The sequence below is a fragment of the Penaeus chinensis genome, chromosome 9 (assembly GCF_019202785.1).
Source record: "Penaeus chinensis breed Huanghai No. 1 chromosome 9, ASM1920278v2, whole genome shotgun sequence".
NCBI lineage: Eukaryota > Metazoa > Arthropoda > Malacostraca > Decapoda > Penaeidae > Penaeus > Penaeus chinensis.
Window position 1 is genome coordinate 23353043 of NC_061827.1, and position 19324 is coordinate 23372366.

At 36.3% G+C, this 19324-nt stretch overlaps 3 protein-coding genes across 4 annotated transcripts; 2 read left to right on the forward strand and 1 right to left on the reverse strand.

Moving 5' to 3' along the window:
- Nucleotides 1-8086: 8086 nt before the first annotated feature.
- On the forward strand, nt 8087-9076 carry LOC125028528 (branchpoint-bridging protein-like). Of its 2 annotated transcripts, none has more exons than XM_047617895.1 (3): nt 8087-8212; nt 8340-8495; nt 8876-9076. In XM_047617895.1, the coding sequence occupies exons 1-3, from the start codon at nt 8119-8121 to the stop codon at nt 8959-8961; spliced, it is 336 nt and encodes a 111-aa protein (XP_047473851.1). In that variant the 5' UTR covers nt 8087-8118; the 3' UTR covers nt 8962-9076. The 2 variants fall into 2 exon arrangements, with proteins under 2 accessions (XP_047473851.1, XP_047473852.1); XM_047617896.1 differs by having other exon boundaries at nt 8115-8212; nt 8343-8495.
- A 6359-nt stretch (nt 9077-15435) lies between these two features.
- On the reverse strand, nt 15436-17073 carry LOC125028546 (BEN domain-containing protein 4-like). The gene is made up of 4 exons (XM_047617926.1): nt 17057-17073; nt 16759-16833; nt 16446-16574; nt 15436-15803 (listed from the first exon to the last, which is right to left on the reverse strand). Exons 2-4 carry the CDS (start codon nt 16823-16825, stop codon nt 15730-15732), a joined length of 270 nt encoding a protein of 89 aa, XP_047473882.1. The 5' UTR covers nt 16826-16833; nt 17057-17073; the 3' UTR covers nt 15436-15729.
- An 806-nt stretch (nt 17074-17879) lies between these two features.
- On the forward strand, nt 17880-19028 carry LOC125028520 (nuclear pore complex protein Nup58-like). Its single transcript, XM_047617872.1, has 4 exons — nt 17880-17911; nt 18049-18144; nt 18415-18654; nt 18862-19028. Exons 2-4 carry the CDS (start codon nt 18054-18056, stop codon nt 18957-18959), a joined length of 429 nt encoding a protein of 142 aa, XP_047473828.1. The 5' UTR covers nt 17880-17911; nt 18049-18053; the 3' UTR covers nt 18960-19028.
- Nucleotides 19029-19324: the final 296 nt, after the last annotated feature.

The window sequence follows — 19324 nt, forward strand, 5'->3', positions numbered from 1 at the left end:
GTTCCGTATGTACTTTAAATGTGTGATTGTGGCTTCGCATCACTTCTCATGTGCGATGTCAAAACCACTCAGGTTACTTTCTAAATCAAAGATTAGTCATTATAAGATATAATTCTACAGTGAGGTGTATGTACGAGTCTTTTACAAATCTAAATGATTTTACGTGTTTTTGGTCTAATTTCCCAAACGCATTATACGACGAAGGCCTAGTGACACACACATACACATATATATTTATATATATGTACATTTATACATATTTACATATATATACATATATACAATCTGGATACACTCAAGCGGGCGCATACACACATATACTGAGTGTGTGTAAATATGTATATACTTTTTTTTAACAACCATTCATTCCACTGCGGGGCCTCTCTCAGTTCACTATTGAGAGGTTATATGTCTGATTGCATGCCCTTCCTAATCAACTACAATTCGGCGCGGTAACACCTATGCCACGGCGGCGACTTCCCCTACGACACTTGCGTTGACTTCTCAAGGCGATATATCGATTATTTTCCATGAGATCAGGCTCGGGCCAATAGTCGGAGCGTAGACCAATTTTACAGTTGTCGTGGCGGGACCATCACCGCAGTTGTGTGTATATATGTATATATATGTGTGTGTATATATACGTATATATATGTATATATACATATATACATTATATATACATATATGTATATATATACATGCATATGCATATATACGTATATATCCATATATGTCCATATATATGTATATATGTATATACATACATATGTGTGTATGTGTGTGTACATATATATATATACATGTATATATGTACATATACATATATATATGTATATATATGTGTGTGTGTACATATATATGTGTATATATATTATATGTATATAGAAATAGATATAGATATATATGTATATATATGTATATATATAGATACATATATATATAATCGCAGATATATATATATATACTTATATGCATGCCTATATGTAAGTGTGTGTAGTTATATATATATATATATATATATATATATATATATATGAATATATATATACATATATATGATATATGTGTCTGTGTGTATGCGTGTGTGTTTGTGTGTGTGCAGGTGCGTGAGTGTGTGTGCGTTTGTGTGTGTATGTGTGTCACATATAAGGTTGTAAAAATAATGAGCCAATATATGTCTATGGGTATGTTAAAATAAAGAAGAGTGCCACTTTATTCACAAATCAAATATTGCTGAGAAATACTGACTACTACTGCAGTATAAGCCAAAAAAGAAAACACCTCAAGTCAGCTCAATTCCCCCCTCAGCCAAGGAATCTGAGAAAATGTACTATCTTCTAGTGCCATGTTTGTTTATGTTTTTTGCAATTGGGTGCTTATGCAGCAGTTTCTGATTACAAAAGATTAGCTTTTATGTGCATCAAATATATCAAAGATGTCTGCCAACAGGAAGTATATTTAGAACATTACATGGCGGACAGACAATGAAGGACCGCGGAAAAAAGGATCGAAATGAAATTAAGAATAACATTTCTAATTTAATCGTACAATTCTATCGACTGTAACACCATTACCATCGATCAATGTCACATAAATTGGTAGATAACCAATACAGTAACTTATTAGCACTTATAACTTTGTAAAGTACGCCGAAGACCCACGGTGACCGAGTAGCATCACCACGATGATCATAGTGATGGGATATGTAAAGATTGATGATGAAACTAATATAATAACAACTATACTACTACTAAAAATAACAACGATAGTAATGATGATCATAGTGATAACTATACCAGTGATAATGATAATGATAATTATACTTACAATAATTCTGGTAGTGGCAATAACAATTATTATGGCATTACATATTATATATTACATTTTTAAATGCACTGGTTGTATGAAATATAATAGTTTGCCATGTGTGAACTTTGACCTGAAACATATATAGAACTGCTAGTTATCTTCCAGAATTATTTACAAACCAGACCTTTGTTTCTACTGTCAAGCGTCACGTGTTATGAGCTTGTGATATGAGTATGAGCGAACAGGCCTTGATCCCCTGAGTCTGCGAAGGATTAGCGAGGTAAGTGTCATTGCGTCCGAAGTCACTTAAAGCGAGTCACCCTGCTTATCCACTTAATTTATTATTCAGCTTCGTAAGCTTATTGTAGCTTCATTTCGTGGTTACCTCAGATTAGTCTGAACCCGTGGTATATATTCTGGTGAAATGAAAAACATCATCTTATCGCGAAACGTCTATATAAAATCTGGAGCACAACTTTATAATTAGGTAAACCCTGAGTTTTAATTTCACTTTGCAACATAGCGGAGTAAAAATCGCGATCTTTAATATAGGCACAATGTTATCAGACATCAAGATGAAGGTTGTAGTTTTGTGTTTCGCCGCCTCAATCATAATTTAGTTTTACTAGCAAATAATCTCTACTTGATCGTGCATAAGTGAATTCAATGGACATTCTCTGTTCCCTTGAAGCAGCGGCAGGAGCCTTCATCCCCTCCCCGGCCATGATCCAGTCCTTCATCCCGACGCCCGAGGAGATCAACGCACTCAACGCCCTCCACACCACGCCCGCCCCCGGAGCCGCCCCCGCCCCTGCAGTCGTCCCGGGAGCTCCTACGGCGCCACCGAGTAAGTAGATGCATAACCTTTTCATCTCTTTACTAATTCATTAATTTATCTGTTTGCCTATAATTATCAATTTGTTTATCTATGCCTTTATTGAAATATAGATGACAAATGGTTGTCGAAGGTAGTGACTGTCCTTGACTTATGCAAGAATGCTACTTTCAAAGCGAGAGCAGCCCTTCTACAAAAATCTATTTGGTTGCATATGCAACATAATTCCCCTGGAATACTTGACCTAGTAAAATTCAACAGCTAAGTTTGCATCAGAATACCAACCACTTGTAGTTTGGTCTTCGACAAAACTAATTCATGAAAAAATTCTTAAACAAAAAGCCGGCAACCTAAGTGTCGTGAGTTACGCACTGAAGACATTTCATTGTGCCTTGTTCCAGCCATGCCTCCCGCTGTAGCCAACTTGGTGAAGAAGTACCAGGCCGCCGCCGCTGCCTTCATGCCTCCTGCCGCTGGAGCCGTCTGAGTACCCGGTTCCGAATTTGGAACACTGGCTCGAGGAATGGGAGTGTGCTGGGCACTCTCATTACACTGAATAAAAGTATTACGTATGCTAGTCATATCAATAAAGTTATATGAATTCAAGTTTAATTTGATTACCCTGTGTGTGTTTTTTGTTTTTTTCGGCAAATATGAAAATACGCATACGAACAACTGTATAAGTATGTGATTTATGCACTATGAAGAGTAAACGAATTGTATTGTAGTGAATCGCCAGCCAAGTGGCGGTGGAACCGGAGGAAAGAACTAGTCTCCCCTCTGAAAACCCAAAATGCGAGGCCGCCCATGCCCGTGGATGACCCGTGTCCGGGAAGCTGGGGAGGGGGAAAAGATGTTATTTTATGGTGTTACATGTTTTTGGTGTTGGATATGTTTTAAGGTGTGAACTATATTGATTTGTATTTTTATTCTCGTTTAAACTTCACCTAAACTGCACAGAAGAGCACATTCTGCCTCATGTGGTATCATATAATAATCTTTTTACCATTTTTAGTAAAGTTTTGATAACTCTTTTTACATATTTTAAGATAGCTTTTAAATCAAATAGTCATTTTTAAAGGGCAAGGGCATTTTATTAAGAGGGGAAGACACCGCCATCTCTTGACAGTTACGCGACCTTTTACCTTGTTTGACCCGAGATTCCCCTCATTTTTTATTCATGCTTGCTGGGAGGGTTATATATAGGTCCCGACTGGCCAGGTCAAAGGGGGGAGAGCATCTTTTAGCCGTGAGGCGTTTGTTCTCTGGTCGCGAGGATTGCATAGTAAGAGGCGGTAAGATGGCATCTTTTACTTTTTTTCACTCTTTTTAATGAGGTGATGTGCTCTTTTATCTTTGCCGTTCAGTGTTCACTTTTATCTTGTTCAAATGCTTATTTACATGTTGAATTTTAGGGTTTTGTTCCTTTTAGATTTAAAGATTTTTGTACTTTTACTCCCACCTGTTTTTGGGATTATGGAGGGTGATTCTCCATTTTTTTAAATTGTCTTTGTGTATTTGAATTTAAGTTTGTTTTTAATAAACTTTTTGTGAAACTTACTCGCTGATTTTTAAGACTCCGTAATGTCTCCCCTTCGTGTTCCAAGGACTTTTAAGTAAATTGATTAACTTCTTTGATACCATAAGTCTGCACAATCGACACGCACTCCATCTCGGCATAAACACGCTAACCAGTGTTGACCCTCTAACCTTGGTACTTTCTTTACACTTACACTTGCTTTCTTTTAACTTTACTTACACTCTTCTACATGCCTATCCCTTTCCGAACATGAAACTTGCGTTCCTGGACGAATAAATCAGGTGGTGGCAGCTTAAATATGTCGTACAAAGGGGTCGAAAGTTAACTTTGTAGATCACGACTGTATCAATACATTATTAAATGCACAGATATGTGTTTAATAATTACACTGAACTGAAAATATTGCTCAATATAAGTAATAAGCAATTATTGCAGGGAAACTTCAAGAGGGTCTCGGATTCAAAATCCTTTTGAGTTTTTATGTATTTTTAATCAGCCGACTACTGGCAAATTTTCTTTCTTCAGTTCCATATGTGCTTTGAATGTGTGTGATTGAGGCTTCGCATCACTTCTCATGAGAGATGTCAAAACCACTCAGGTTGCTTTCTAAATCAAAGATCAGTCATTATAAGATATAATTCTACACTGAGGTGTATGTACGAGTCTTTTTCAAATCTGAAAGGTTTTACGTGTTTTGGGTCCCATTTCCCATACGCATTATACGACGAAGGCCTAGAGACACACACACAGCAAACACACACACACACACATATCTATTTATATATATGTACCTTTATACATATACATATATACATATGTACATATATACATATATACATATATACATATATACATATATACATATATATAATCTAGATACACTCAAGCGGGCGCGTACACACATATACTGTGTGTGTGTGTGTGTGTGTACATATATATATATGTTTTTTTAAAGCTATTCATTCCACTGCAGGGCATTGGCCTCTCTCAGTTCACTATTGACAGGTTAAATGGCAATGACACCCTTGCCTGATTGGATGCCCTTCCTAATCAACCACAGTTCGGCGCGCTAACACCTGTGTCATGGCGGCAACTTCCCCAACGACACCTGCATTTGACTTCTCAAGGCGATATGTCGTTTTCTCGAGCAAGCAGTCACAGTGCAGGCATTTTTACGACCGCCGTGACGGGGAATTGAACTCGGGACCACGAGAGTCGGAAACCAGTGCTCTAACCGCTGGACCATCGCGCCAGTGTATGTATTATATATATAATCTGGATACACTCAGGCAGGCGCGTACACACATATACTGTGTGTGTGCATATGTATATATGTGTGTGTGTGAGTGTACACATGCAAATATATTCATATAGAAAATATCCGTAGCAATATATGTATATATATATGCCTATGTGTGTATACATATATATAGAGAGAGATGTGTGTATGCGTGCGTGTGTGTATGTGTGTGTATGTGTGTGTGTGTGTGTGTGTGTGTGTGCGTGCGTGCGTGTGTATGTGTGTGCGTGCGTGTGTGTGTCTGTGTGTGTGTGTGTGTACGCCTATATATTCATATAGAAGATATACGTAGGAATGTAAATTTATATATGTTCAACAGCCACTTATTCCACTGCAGGATCTAGGCCTCTCTCAATTCATTACTGAGAGATAATTTGGCAGTACCACCCTTGCCTGATTGGATGCCCTTCCTAATCAACCGCGGCTCGGCGCGCTGACACTTTTGCCACGGCAGTGACTTCCCCTACGACACTTGCGTTTGACATTTCAAGGCGATATGTCGTTTTCTCGCCTTGAGGTCAGGCTCGAGCCAATAGTCGGAGCGCAGGCCTATTTTACAGTTGCCGTGGCGGGATCATCGCGGCAGTTGTGTCTATATATGTATATATATATATATATATATATATGTATATATATGTATATATATGTGTGTATATACGTATCTATATATATGTACATATACATATATACATTATATATACATATATGTATATATATACATGCATATACATATATATGTATATATCCATATATATGTGTATATATATACATATGTATGTGTGTGTGTGTGTGTGTGTGTACATATATATACATTATGTATATATGTACATATTCATATATATATATATATATATATATATATGTATGTGTGTGTGTGTGTATTATATGTATATATAAATATATATAGATATATGTGTATATATATGTATATATACATATATATATATATATATAATCGCACACACACATACACACGCAGATATATATATACATATACGTATGTCTATATGTAAGTGTGTGTGTCTATGTGTGTGTGTCACATATAATGTAAAAAATAGAGCCAACAATTGCCCATGAGTATGTTAAAATAAGAAAAAAACAGAAGTTCCACTTTATCCACAAATTGGAAATCAAATATTGCAGAGACATACTGACTACTACTGCAGCATAAGCCAAAAAAGGAAACACCTCAAGTCAGCTCAATTCCCCCTTCAGCCAAGGAATCTGAGAAAATGTACTATCGCTCTAGTCATAAAGGGTATATCCTCTGGTGCAATGTTTGTTTATGTTTTTTTGCAATTCGGTGCTTATGCAACAGTTTCTGATTACAAAAGATTAGCTTTTATGGGCCGCTGCTGCTGTCTTCATGCCCTCGGCCGCTGGAGCCGTCTGAGGAACCTGTTCCGAATCTGGAACACTGGTTCGAGAAATGGGAATGTGCTGGGCCGCTCTAATTGCGTTGAATACCAGTATTATGTATGTTAGCCAAATCAATAAAGTTATATAAATTCAAGTTTAATTTGATCATCCCTTGTCATTTATGCAGCATGACCATACGCATGAAAACCTCATACGTACAGATATATGTCTTTTATGCACAAATGGATCGAAATGATAAGAACAGTTTGTTTGCTTTTGCAAGGGAAAAAATGGGTTTCCTTTTTCATAAAGGGTAAAAAGAGCACCTTTCTTTTTCAAGATATATATTTTTTTCCATCAAGGGAAAAGCAATTTCTTTTTCAAGGGAAAAAAGTGTTTTTTTTTTATCAAGGGAAAAAGAGCCGCCTTCGTATTCATCGAGAATAAATTCGATTAATGTTTAGGCTATCGAAAATATATTTGCTTAGAATAGGAATATAGTCGAAAGGAAATTAAGAACATTCCGAATGTATCATTTTATCGACTGTAATACGGTTATCATCGATCAATGTCGCTTAATTTAGTAAATAACCATTACAGTAACCTATTGGTAATTATACCTATTTTTCGCATCAGTGAAAGTTTATCGTTGAATGTTCCACGCATATCAACTGCAATATGTACTTATTTCACCATCAAGATGACCAGATGATCCCAACGATTAGTCATAATCATGGCCACAACTATAATTATGATCATCCATTGAAATATGATAATGTTACTGATACTGATGACAATATTGATAAAATTCATAATAATTTATAAGAATAATCCTATGCAATACACTGTGTGAAATATAATAATAAATGACCACCTTATATTTGTATGTGTGCACTTTGCCCTGAACATTTATACAGAATTGTTCGTTACCTTTCAGAATTCTCAGCCTACGAACCAGACGTGCGTGTCAACTGTCAACCATCACGTGACAGCAGCTTGGGAGTATATATATGAGCGAACACGCCTTGGGCCCCTGAGTCTGCGAAGGATCGGGAGGTAAGCGCAGCTTGTCACCCTGCTCCTCAACTTAATCTCTTGCTCAGCTTCTTAAGACTAATATAACTCCAATTGGTAATCAGTTTAATTAGATGAAATAATAGCATTTTCGGTGAAGAGAGAAGAATCCATTTTTGACATACTATCTATAAAGGTTTGAGTACAAGCCTATGTCTTAAGGTAAAACCGGAGTGTTTTCTTTCTTCAGACATCAAGATGAATGCTGCTGTAGTGTTGTGTTTCGCCGCCTCTTTGGCTGTTGCTGCTGCCCTGCCTCCCCCAGGCGGCTTCGGCGGAGCCATGCCTCCAGGTGAGTCCCTCTTCTTTCATAATTTTTTCTGTACAACTTAATAAATCATAATTCGATTTTACTTGTAAAGAGCGTGTAGTACGATTACCCTTAGAGACTTCCTTGAACCTTACCCATCCCCTTGAAGCAGCGGCAGGAGCCTTCGCCCCCTCCCCGGCCATGATCCAGTCCTTCATCCCGACGCCCGAGGAGATCAACGCCCTCAACGCCCTCCACACCACGCCCGCCCCCGGAGCGGCCCCCGCCCCTGCAGTCGTCCCGGGAGCTCCTACGGCGCCACCGAGTAAGTAGATTCATAACTTTTTTAATATTTTTACTAAATCACTCATTTGTTTTTTTCCCTTTAATTATCAATTTATTTATATATGTCTTTATTGATATATAGATGACAAATGGTGGTCGAAGGTTGTGACTGTCCTTGACTTATGCAAGAATGCTACTCTCTCTCACAGCATTAAAAAATCTATTTGGTTGCATATGCAACATAAATTCCCTGGAATACTTGCCCTAGTAAAATTCAACAGCTAAGTTTGCATCAGAATACCAACCTCTTGTAGTTCGGACTTCGACAAACTAATTCATGATGAAATTCTTAAACGAAGAGCCGGCAACCCAAGTGTCGCGAGTTACGCACTGAAGACATTTCATTGTGCCTTGTTCCAGCCATGCCTCCCGCTGTAGCCAACTTGGTGAAGAAGTACCAGGCCGCCGCCGCTGCCTTCATGCCTCCTGCCGCTGGAGCCGTCTGAGGACCCTGTTCCGAAATTGGTACATCGGCTCGATGAATGGGAATGTGCTGGACACTTTCATTTTGTTAAAGAATAGTATTGCGTATGCTAGTCAATAAAGTTATCTGATTTCAAATTTGATTTTATTATCCTATTTGACATTCTATATAATATTTACACACTTTTACATCTATATCAGTGTGTGTGTATTTGTGTGTGTGTGTGTGTGTGTGTGTGTGTGTGTGTGTGTGTGCATTATATATATATATATATATATATATATATATATATATGTGTGTGTGTGTGTGTGTGTGTGTGTGTGTACATTCACACACGCACTGTTATTGTAAAAACTAACATGCACAAATTATATACACAACTTTGTACATTTGTGTCATATACATACATACATACTTACATACAGATATATATACATATATATTACATATATCTATACCTATCTATTTCTTTCTAACTCGCAATATATACATATATATAAATATACATATATAGAGGCATATATGTGTAATTATATATAGATATGTATACACACGGACACACACACACATGTGTGTATATATAAATATATATATATATATGTGTGTGTGTGTGTGTGTGTATGTATGTATGTATGTATGTATGTATGTATGTATGTATGTATGTATGTATGTATGAATGGATGGATGGATGGATGGATGGATGGATGAGTGGATGGATGGATGGATGCATATATATATATACATATATGTACATATATATACATACACATCCATAAATACGTACATAAATATACATGTATGTGTATATATACATTTGTGTGTGTGTGTGTGTGCAAATACACACACACATATATATGCACAAATATATATACATATATATATATATATATATATATATATACATATATGTATGCATATATGTGTGTGTGTGTGTATATATATATATATATATATATATGTATATATGCGTTTCCGTGTGTATGTGTGTGTGTGTGTGTTTATATATATATATATATATATATATATATATACATAGATAGATAGATACATATATACATGTCATATGTGTAATTATACACACACACACATATATATGTTTGTGGATATATATACATAAGTGTGTGTGTGTGTGTGTGTGAGTGTGCGTGTGTATGTGTATGTGTGGATATATATGCATATGTGTGTGTGTATGTGTGGATATGTATGCATATGTGTGTGTGTATGTGTGTGTTTGTGAATGTGTGTGTGTGCGCATATTTATCTATATGTCTATATTTATAGATAGATAGATAGATATAGATATGAATATTGATATAGATATGTATATAAATATGTGTATATTTCCTCTACTCTATTTCATCACGTAGATTCATGCATGTACTGTGTACTGTATACAGATAGACATTAATACTATATATATGTACATATGTGTGTGTGTCTGTGTGTGTTTGTGTGTATGTGCTTGTGTGAATGTTTATACGTATATGTATATATATATATATATATATATATATATATATATATACATATATGTGTTTGTATATATTTGTATGATATATAGATATATAGGTATAGATAGAGATACATAGATATATCATTATACATGTATATGTTGAGGTGCGTATACATGTGTGTGTATATGTATATATATATTGATAGATATGTAGATGAATACATACATATATAAATACAGACAGACATACATATTCATATATATATATATATATATATATACATGTGTATAAATGAATATTTATATATATATATTCATATATATATATATGAATATGAATATATATATACATATATACATATATATGTGTGTGTGAGTGTATGTGTGTGTGTGTGTGTGTGTTTGTGGAATAACCTTCCGTACCCTACGGAATTATTCGTATCATCTCCGTGGCAAGTGCGTATCATTAGTATACCGTGACCTCAGTGAATCAAGATGAATGTGTTAGAAGAAAAAAACATCTTTCAGGGGTTATTGATAGGTATTTTTTTCATATGACTAGTGTTTATTGTAATAATGATACAAAAAATAATAATATATAATCATAATTATAACGATATTAATAATAAAGATAACAGTAACGACAATAGTAATAATAATAATAATAATAATAATAATAATAATAATAATAATAATAATAATATTAATAATAATAACAATAATAATAATTATAATAATATCAATAATAATAATAATAATAATAATAATAATAATAATAATAATAATGATAATCATAATAATAATGGGCCAGCAAAAGTTAAGGATTAAAATATACTCTCACACCACCCCTAGTCAGTCCCCAGAGCCCAACCAGAGGGCACCACACTGGCCCTGCGTCCGGGGGCATGACGGCAGCAGCGGCGGCCTGGAACTGTATATACACGTACATTTATTTGTACATATGCAAATAACCCTTACCCCCCCCCCCCCCCCCCCCGGGGAGGTAATGGTTATTGAAAAAGAAAGGCCAAAGCGTCCTGATGGCCAGAGGTTCTTAATGAGGCGTGGCCAGGCATTTTTTTCCAGGTATGACTAATTAATGACACCAATATTTTTAAACAGATTCTGTGTTATTCTATCGTTCAGTTCACATGTGTTAACCATGTGACTCTTTGTCACGAACTTAGTTCTCAGTATTTGCTCAAAGGAATTGTTGTGTTACGTGACGGTAACAAGGAAGTGAGGATAATAACATCAGATTTTTTTTTCGATACCTTTCAATCACCTGGAGATATAATGTGTAGATATCAAGTGTTGTCTGATGTGTGTGTGTGTGTGTCTGCATATACACACATACACACATATATATATATATATATATATATTCTCGTAATAATTTATGTTGTTGATTTTTCCATTAATGTATAAAAAAGAAACAACACCAAAAAATAATTCATAAAATAAAAAATAAATGGGTAACAGAATGGAAAACAAAAAGAAAAGGACAGAAACATTGTGGAAAAAATCCAAAACTTGTATATGAGACAGACCTAAGCAAATGAGAGCTTGTTACGGCAATTGAATTGCACTAAACAGTTGAATGGCTGTATTGGCATTGAGTTCGGTTCATCTTCTGAACGGTAGTCAAATCGAAGCAAAGAATGTACAAGTTAATGAAATAATCAAAGAACTGGGAACTCTTAAGCAGATTGAAAGCAATTTGTCAAGCAGCCAGTCTCACATAACGGAAAAGGTAAAAACGATGACAGCTACATATGCCGATGTATCTAAAGTAAAGGAAACTGTAAATGAAATGGAAAAAAACGAGGTCACAAAGGAAGGAATAAACACATTTTGAACTTGAGTCACATCTTGGACAACACACAAGGATTATTACTACTTTGGCTGATGTAAACAAGGACATAGTTATATTGGGACATAGGCAAGAAATTGATTGTCAATATTCTCAAGGTCACAAGTCATTAATTCTCGGAGCAGAATATCATAGCTCACAGGGGGTTGTGATTCTTCGAAAAGTGAAATAAACCCCATTAAAAGTGGCATTCATGAGTAAGAAAGTGGTAGCTGATGTAATAAAGAAAACTAAAATCTGAAAACAAAACGTGAAAACAAAAATGAACAAAGGATTGAATAAAAAAAAATGCCTCCAAGCAAAACAAGTTTCCCATCGGAATCATAATGCAGAGACAGACAAATAGTAACTTTGCAACCAATAGGAATGCCGAAAGATTATATAGAAATAGTTTATACAAATATAGATGGTTTTGAAGTTACTAGAACTAGATACAATTATTGAAATTAATAAACCAGTTGAATATACATCACTGAATCTAAACTAGATCCCCCATAGACGATGTAACATTAGGACTCAGGGACTATAATATCCAGAGAAAAGATAAGTCAAATGGAAAAAAAAGGGTGTAGCAATATTCACAAGGAAAGGAATTATTATTAAAGAGATGGAGATTAAGCAAGGCCCCATAATAAATATAATGTACATGTTACGTTATAAATCGGTGTGATCACAAGAAAATTACGAAAAACTAATTCAAAAAATGTTAAAAAGGCTGGAAGAGGTGCTACAACTTTCGGAAACTAGTGCAAAGGAAACTCTTGTAACAGGGAAATTTAATAGCAACATTGATTGGGAAAGTTTCGATCCCAGAGCTCAACAAGATTCTTGGAATGCAAAATTACTAAAAGTCATAGTTTGTCTTTTCTAAATTATAACTGATCATAGCAGAATGAGAGTGCTAGGTAGACCGTCTATGCTTGACCTAATATTTACAAAGCATAAAGATGACATTAAGGATATGGAGTACTGTCTTCCTCTACTAAAAAGTGACCATGTAGTAATTAAATTAAAATACTGTCTGATACAGGAAAAAATCGTCGTAAGGAAAGAAAATGAAAGTACAATTACAAGCTAGGTAATTATAAAAGCCTTGTAGATTTCTTTGATGGCATAAATTGGGAAACACTCATGAACGAAGAAAACCCTGATCTGTAATGCCTATATAAAATGAGTAGAAAACATTGTATCAAGATTCAAAACTGAAGCAAGAAATGGCCAAAAATGGTTCTGTGATAAATGTAACAAAACAGCTCTTTTGGAGAAGGACCAAAAAACAAAGATCTCAGACAGCGTATGAAAGGTATAAAGTATGAAGAAATGAGTATACCCAAACCATGAGGGAGGTGAAATTAGACTTTAAAAAGGATATAATCCGAAAATGTACAAATCAACCAAAGTTATTCCTTAACTATACAAAGACAATAACATCGTGTTTGTTCAGGACTCTTATTTTTAAATGGTAAGTAACCTTACAAACATAAATCAGAATATCAAAAGTATCACACTCAAAAAGAATGAAAGGGTTAGACAAGACTAAAGCAGAAGGAACAGATGAGATTTCTAACTGGGTAATGTGCCGATGAACTATGCATTCAATTACTGTTAATATTCCATTAATTCAGTGAGACAAGGAAAACTAACAAAAGATTGGAAACTCGCCCACATTGCACTTCTATACAAGAGTGGCGAACCAAACCGGGTTCGATAACTATGTAGTATTTAAGCAACTAGAAAGGGTAATCAGAAAACAGTACTTGAAGTACTTGAAAAACACGACACTTAGACTTTAATAAGGCAGTTGATGAGGTATCTCATAAAAGACTATTATGGAAATTAGAATACCTAGGCGGAGTGAAAGGCAAACTCCTCGAATGGATAAAAGACTTTCTTCATGAATGGCAGATGAGTAACTAGCGGAGTACCTCAGGGATCGGTCTTGGCACCGACGATGTTTATTATTTTCATCTATGATTTATGGTCAAACATAAGCCTTGGTAATTATCTGAATATGATGAAGACGACGCGTAATTACAAAAAAATGCCTCGAAAGTGACATCGAGAACTTATTCTTGTGTAGTTGTACTTGGAATATGTATATGTTTGTGTTGGTTTATGTGTATGTGTGTACATATAGATATACATTTATATATACATATACATGTGTGTGGTTTTATGTGTATGTGTATACATACATACATACATATATATATGTGTGTGTGTGTGTGTGTGTGTGTGTGCGTGCGCATATATATATATATATATATATATATATATATATATATATGTGTGTGTGTGTGTGTGTGTGTGTGTACATTTATATATATACATATACATATGTATGTGTGTTTGTGTGTAGATAGAGACAGATTATTAGATAAATATGTACGTACGAGCAATTTACCAGACGCTAAGGGAGTCAGTTTTCATTGACAGTGTTAATAACTCTTTAAACTGCTTATGTTTCAAGCGTAATGGGTTTACACAGAAATCACGTTCATATAATGTCGCTTTTAAAGTTATTATGTGACAAGAATGAAACATCTTATATTGATGGTTAGTGTTCTCTTTTGTTCTCTTTTTATTAAACACTTAAGTCTGAGACTTTTACTTTCAATCCTTTTCTGTACATTCTTATTTTTGTTAGCAAAATTATTATTAAGATATTTTTGATTTGAGGCTACGAGATTATTGTATTTTAAAGAGTATACATATATTCAAGTGCATAATAAACTTGTCCTTGAATGAATGAAATAGATAGATAAGTTGATAGATAAGTAAGTAGATAGAGCGAAAGAGCAAATATTAGGAAACGTCAATTCAAGATGTAATTGAAACGTACGGATTCACTTACTTGGCGGGATGTGTAAGTGTTTGTGCATTTGATTATTCTCATGCATATGTTACAATGTGTTTGAATATGTGCGTGCTCTATGTGTATTTGACTATGTTGGTGTAAACGGCAATACCCGGATGTGCTGTTGTGTATATTGTGTATTTTTTAAAATGTCCTACATATGCGTGACATTTAAAAAAAAAAAAAAATACTTTGAAATGAATGTACATATACATACTTCCACATTTATCATCCTTGTGGCAAAGACAAGGCGTATACATGGGATGAAAAAATACATTCAGTTTCAGAAACTGTTTATTCATTATATTTTAGAGAGCACACTTGGGATGTCTTTAGTAACAGCTGATAACGTCAACAACTGTTAATGGCAAAAGTTAATGATAACAACAACTGTATAATAAACGCCAATGAGAACAAAAACTGATAATATCAACAGCTGTTAAACACAACAGGTGATGATAAGGAAGCAATCAGCGCTTATTTCCGACTTATTAAAAAGTGAAACATCTTCCAGAGGGGAAAAAATATACATATATATGCTTTCCACTGAAGTTCATAGTACTTAAAACTTCAATAACAGCTGGAAACGTGAACTGTGGCCAGAGGGTCAGGGAGCAGCCGGCATGAAGGCAGCGGCGGTGCCTTGGTACTTCTTGATGATGTCTGACACGGCGGAAGGAGCTGAAAATGAGGCACAAGAGTCATGGCTAATTTATAGCTATGTATGTCTATGAATGTGTGTGTTTGTGTGTGTGTGTGTAGTATGGAAATACTCATGTATGTGTATGTGTAAGTTTATTTGTATGTGAATACATGTGTGTATACATATACAGATATATGTGTGTGTGTGTGTGTGTGTGTGTGTGTGTGTGTGTGTGTGTGTGTGGATGTGCGCGCGTGTGCGTGTGTGTGTGTGTGTGTGTGTGTGTGTGTGTGTGTGTGTGTGTATGTGCGAGTGTGTGTGTGTGTGTGAGTGTGTTTGTGTGTGTGTGTGTGTGTTTGTGAGTGTGCACATATATAATGTGTGTGTAAGCGTTTATGTGTATGTATATATAAACACATATTTGCAGATACATACACACATGTATATAAATGTTTATATATTGTGTGTGTGTGTTTGTGTGTATAGAAATCATACGTAGCAGCTCTTCATAGGAGCATTTATGAACATATTTCGTGTCAATGATATAAAAAGCTTGTCGCAATGGCAAGTTTATCCTCACAGCTTACCCGGAAACGCATGCCGAAAGGTCAACATGCTACCCGTGTCTACTCATTTCTGAAGCAAAGTCAGACTCAAGAACTGCCCCGAATTGAGCTTACGTGGAGGCTTTGCCGCGGTCCCAGAGGCAGGGGCGGGGGCGGGAGGAATCGCCTGCAGGGCCTGGATCTGCTCGGGAGTCGGGATGAAGGACTGCAGGACGCCCGACGAAGGCAGGAAGGGACCCGGACCTGTGGGAGGAGGTTGCGAGATCCGGTGACGGCGTCGCGTCAGTAATTGCAGAGATAATGGGAATGATCTACACATTAACATACATACACACACACACACATGTGTGTGTGTGTGTGTGTGTATTTACACATGCAGACATAGTGCAACATTAGTATGTAATGTGGAATAAATGAAACCACTCACCAGGCGGAGGCATGGCCGCTGCTACAGCCATGGTGACAGCGAAGAACAGGAACACGGCAGCCTTCATTCTTGTGTCTGAGGAAAACAGCACATTCAACCTCTCCTTACGTCCATTCTAAACAAATCGCAGATCGCACGAGAAGAAAACACATACATATATATATATATATATATATATATATATATATATATATATATATATATATATGTATATGTATATACAGTTTCAAGATCCCATCCTTACAGATCAGATCGACATTGCAAGCAGAGAGGCAGTTGCAGACCTGCCGAGCCTCACCTTAGCCTAGCGTGAGTCGAAGGAGTGAGATCTGCCATTGTTGAGGTTATGAATATATGCATTCCCGTCGTGTGAGATGCCAGGTCAGCGAAGGAATTCGCAGGAGATTAAAGGGAGAAATATGCGTGTGCTTTATTTTTTGCATTCCTGCTTACGTTCGTGATTTTACGTAAGGATAATGTTCTTCAAATAAAACGGGAGGTCAGATCTGAAATAAGCACCTGGCTGACCAAATATATCAAACGACATGAATACTGATGAATATCCCGACGTGTGACGCTTTTCATTAAGTTCGATTTTCTTAAATTTTAGAAATGACGTCAGACTGTATCATTCGGGAGAGAAATTAGGAAATGAAAATGCGATGAAATTAGTAATTCTGAATACTAGTGATGATGTATAAATAAAACACTAAAATTACTTGGTAAGGAGAGACCAGTAGCAAGTCAGTAGCATTATTTTTTTCAGTGCTATCATTATTAATTCTACTTACAAACATATATCAAAGAAGGATACATCATATTCAGGAGTAATGAAGGAAGACAAACAATATACTCGTCTCCATCTTTTCTTTTCCTTCTCTATTTCTTTCGTCATGAAAAGCTCATCCACCATTGATGTAAATCATTTTTTCTTTAACTCATTAACAGCGGAACAAACATTTGGCTACTGGCCAGTAACGCAGGGTTTCCTAGAATAGTAGCTAATTTGTTATATAACACTGATCGCCGACCCCCTTCTGGGCCCGGGGATAAACGAAGACTTGGCATCTCGCTTTGATCGGGCGCCTAACTGGGTATATATTTGAATGCGCGGACACAAGCGCGACCCTGTACAAAGAGTCAGTCTAATAAGGTGATATCGTCGTGAATTCTGCTTGGGGTTAATTTAAGATTACAGAAAAATGATTGTGAAAATAAATACAATTAAATCTACGAAGATTTCGAGGAAAATGCCTATATCGTTTATATATAATCATCTATTTTTTTCAGACGTCATGATGAAGGTCGCTCTGTCCTTCGCCGCCATATTGGCTGCTGTTGCTGCTCTTCCGCCTCCGCTTGGACCCGGAGGCGCTGGCCCTGCAGGTGACCTGTGGCATTTTCTTTCACCGTTATATATTTTGTATATTGTTTATTTTTATATTTCTACATGGTTTGTATATATCGTGTATATATTGTATTTTGTGTGTGAACTGCTTACCTTAACAACGTCATCTTTGCTGCGAGCCCAGATGCCTTGGTTCGAATGATTAGAAAACGTAGGTTTGTGCGGTGTACGTAAAAGCGGTCTTTCAGTATCAAATATCTGCACGCCTCATCAACACAGACATCTTCACGTAGCCTCTCCTTGTGCAGGGTCTTTCATGCCTTCCCCGGCCATGATCCAGTCCTTCATCCCGACGCCCGAGGAAATCAACGCCCTCGCGGCCATTCCTCCAGCTCCAGCCCCCGGGGCTTTTGGAGCCCCTAAAGCTTTTGGAGCACCTGGAGCCTTTGGAGCCTTTGGAGCCCCTGGAGCCTTTGGAGCCTTTGGAGCCCCTGGAGCGTTCGGTGCCCCTGGAGCTGCCTTCGGCCCCGGGGCAGTGGCACCTCCAAGTGAGTTTCCTACTTGTATCTTCTACTGTAAAACCTCTGCCAATACAAATTAAGATGAAAAAAATCAATCTTTATACATATACTTGGTGCAATTATACGTTCACAAAAGGGAAAACCGGTTAATGTATATTTGAGAAACCAAAGAAATAATTGCACCTAAATCATTCCATTTTACATTCAAAACTCATGAAACACTCTTCTTCACAGCCTTGCCTCCTGCAGTTGCACACATGGTCAGTAAGTACCAGGCTGCTGCTGCTGCATTCATGCCCCCTGCCCCTGCCGCTGCCCCCGGAGCAGCCTGAATTCATTCTTGATTAAGATTTTTATCGACAGGTGTATGTCTTTAGCCAATAAAATCTGATGTAGCATCAGAACAATTTTATATTTCCTTATCTTTCTGCCATTAAAGAGGATACTGGCAATTTCTGTTCACTTACAATGAAAATAAATATTTCAAATGAACTGTGTGCGAATACTGAACACTTTACTCATCCTCTATGTTCACCGCCGGTATGTATGTGCTAGACCTATGATACTGTAAAGAAAATAATCACGGCCATTCCTTCAATATCCACAGTAGCATATAGCAATACTCTTGTCACCTGGTGCTATAAATTTATTTTTATTACATACTGTATATTACCTTCCCTTGGGGTCGGCTTTAAGG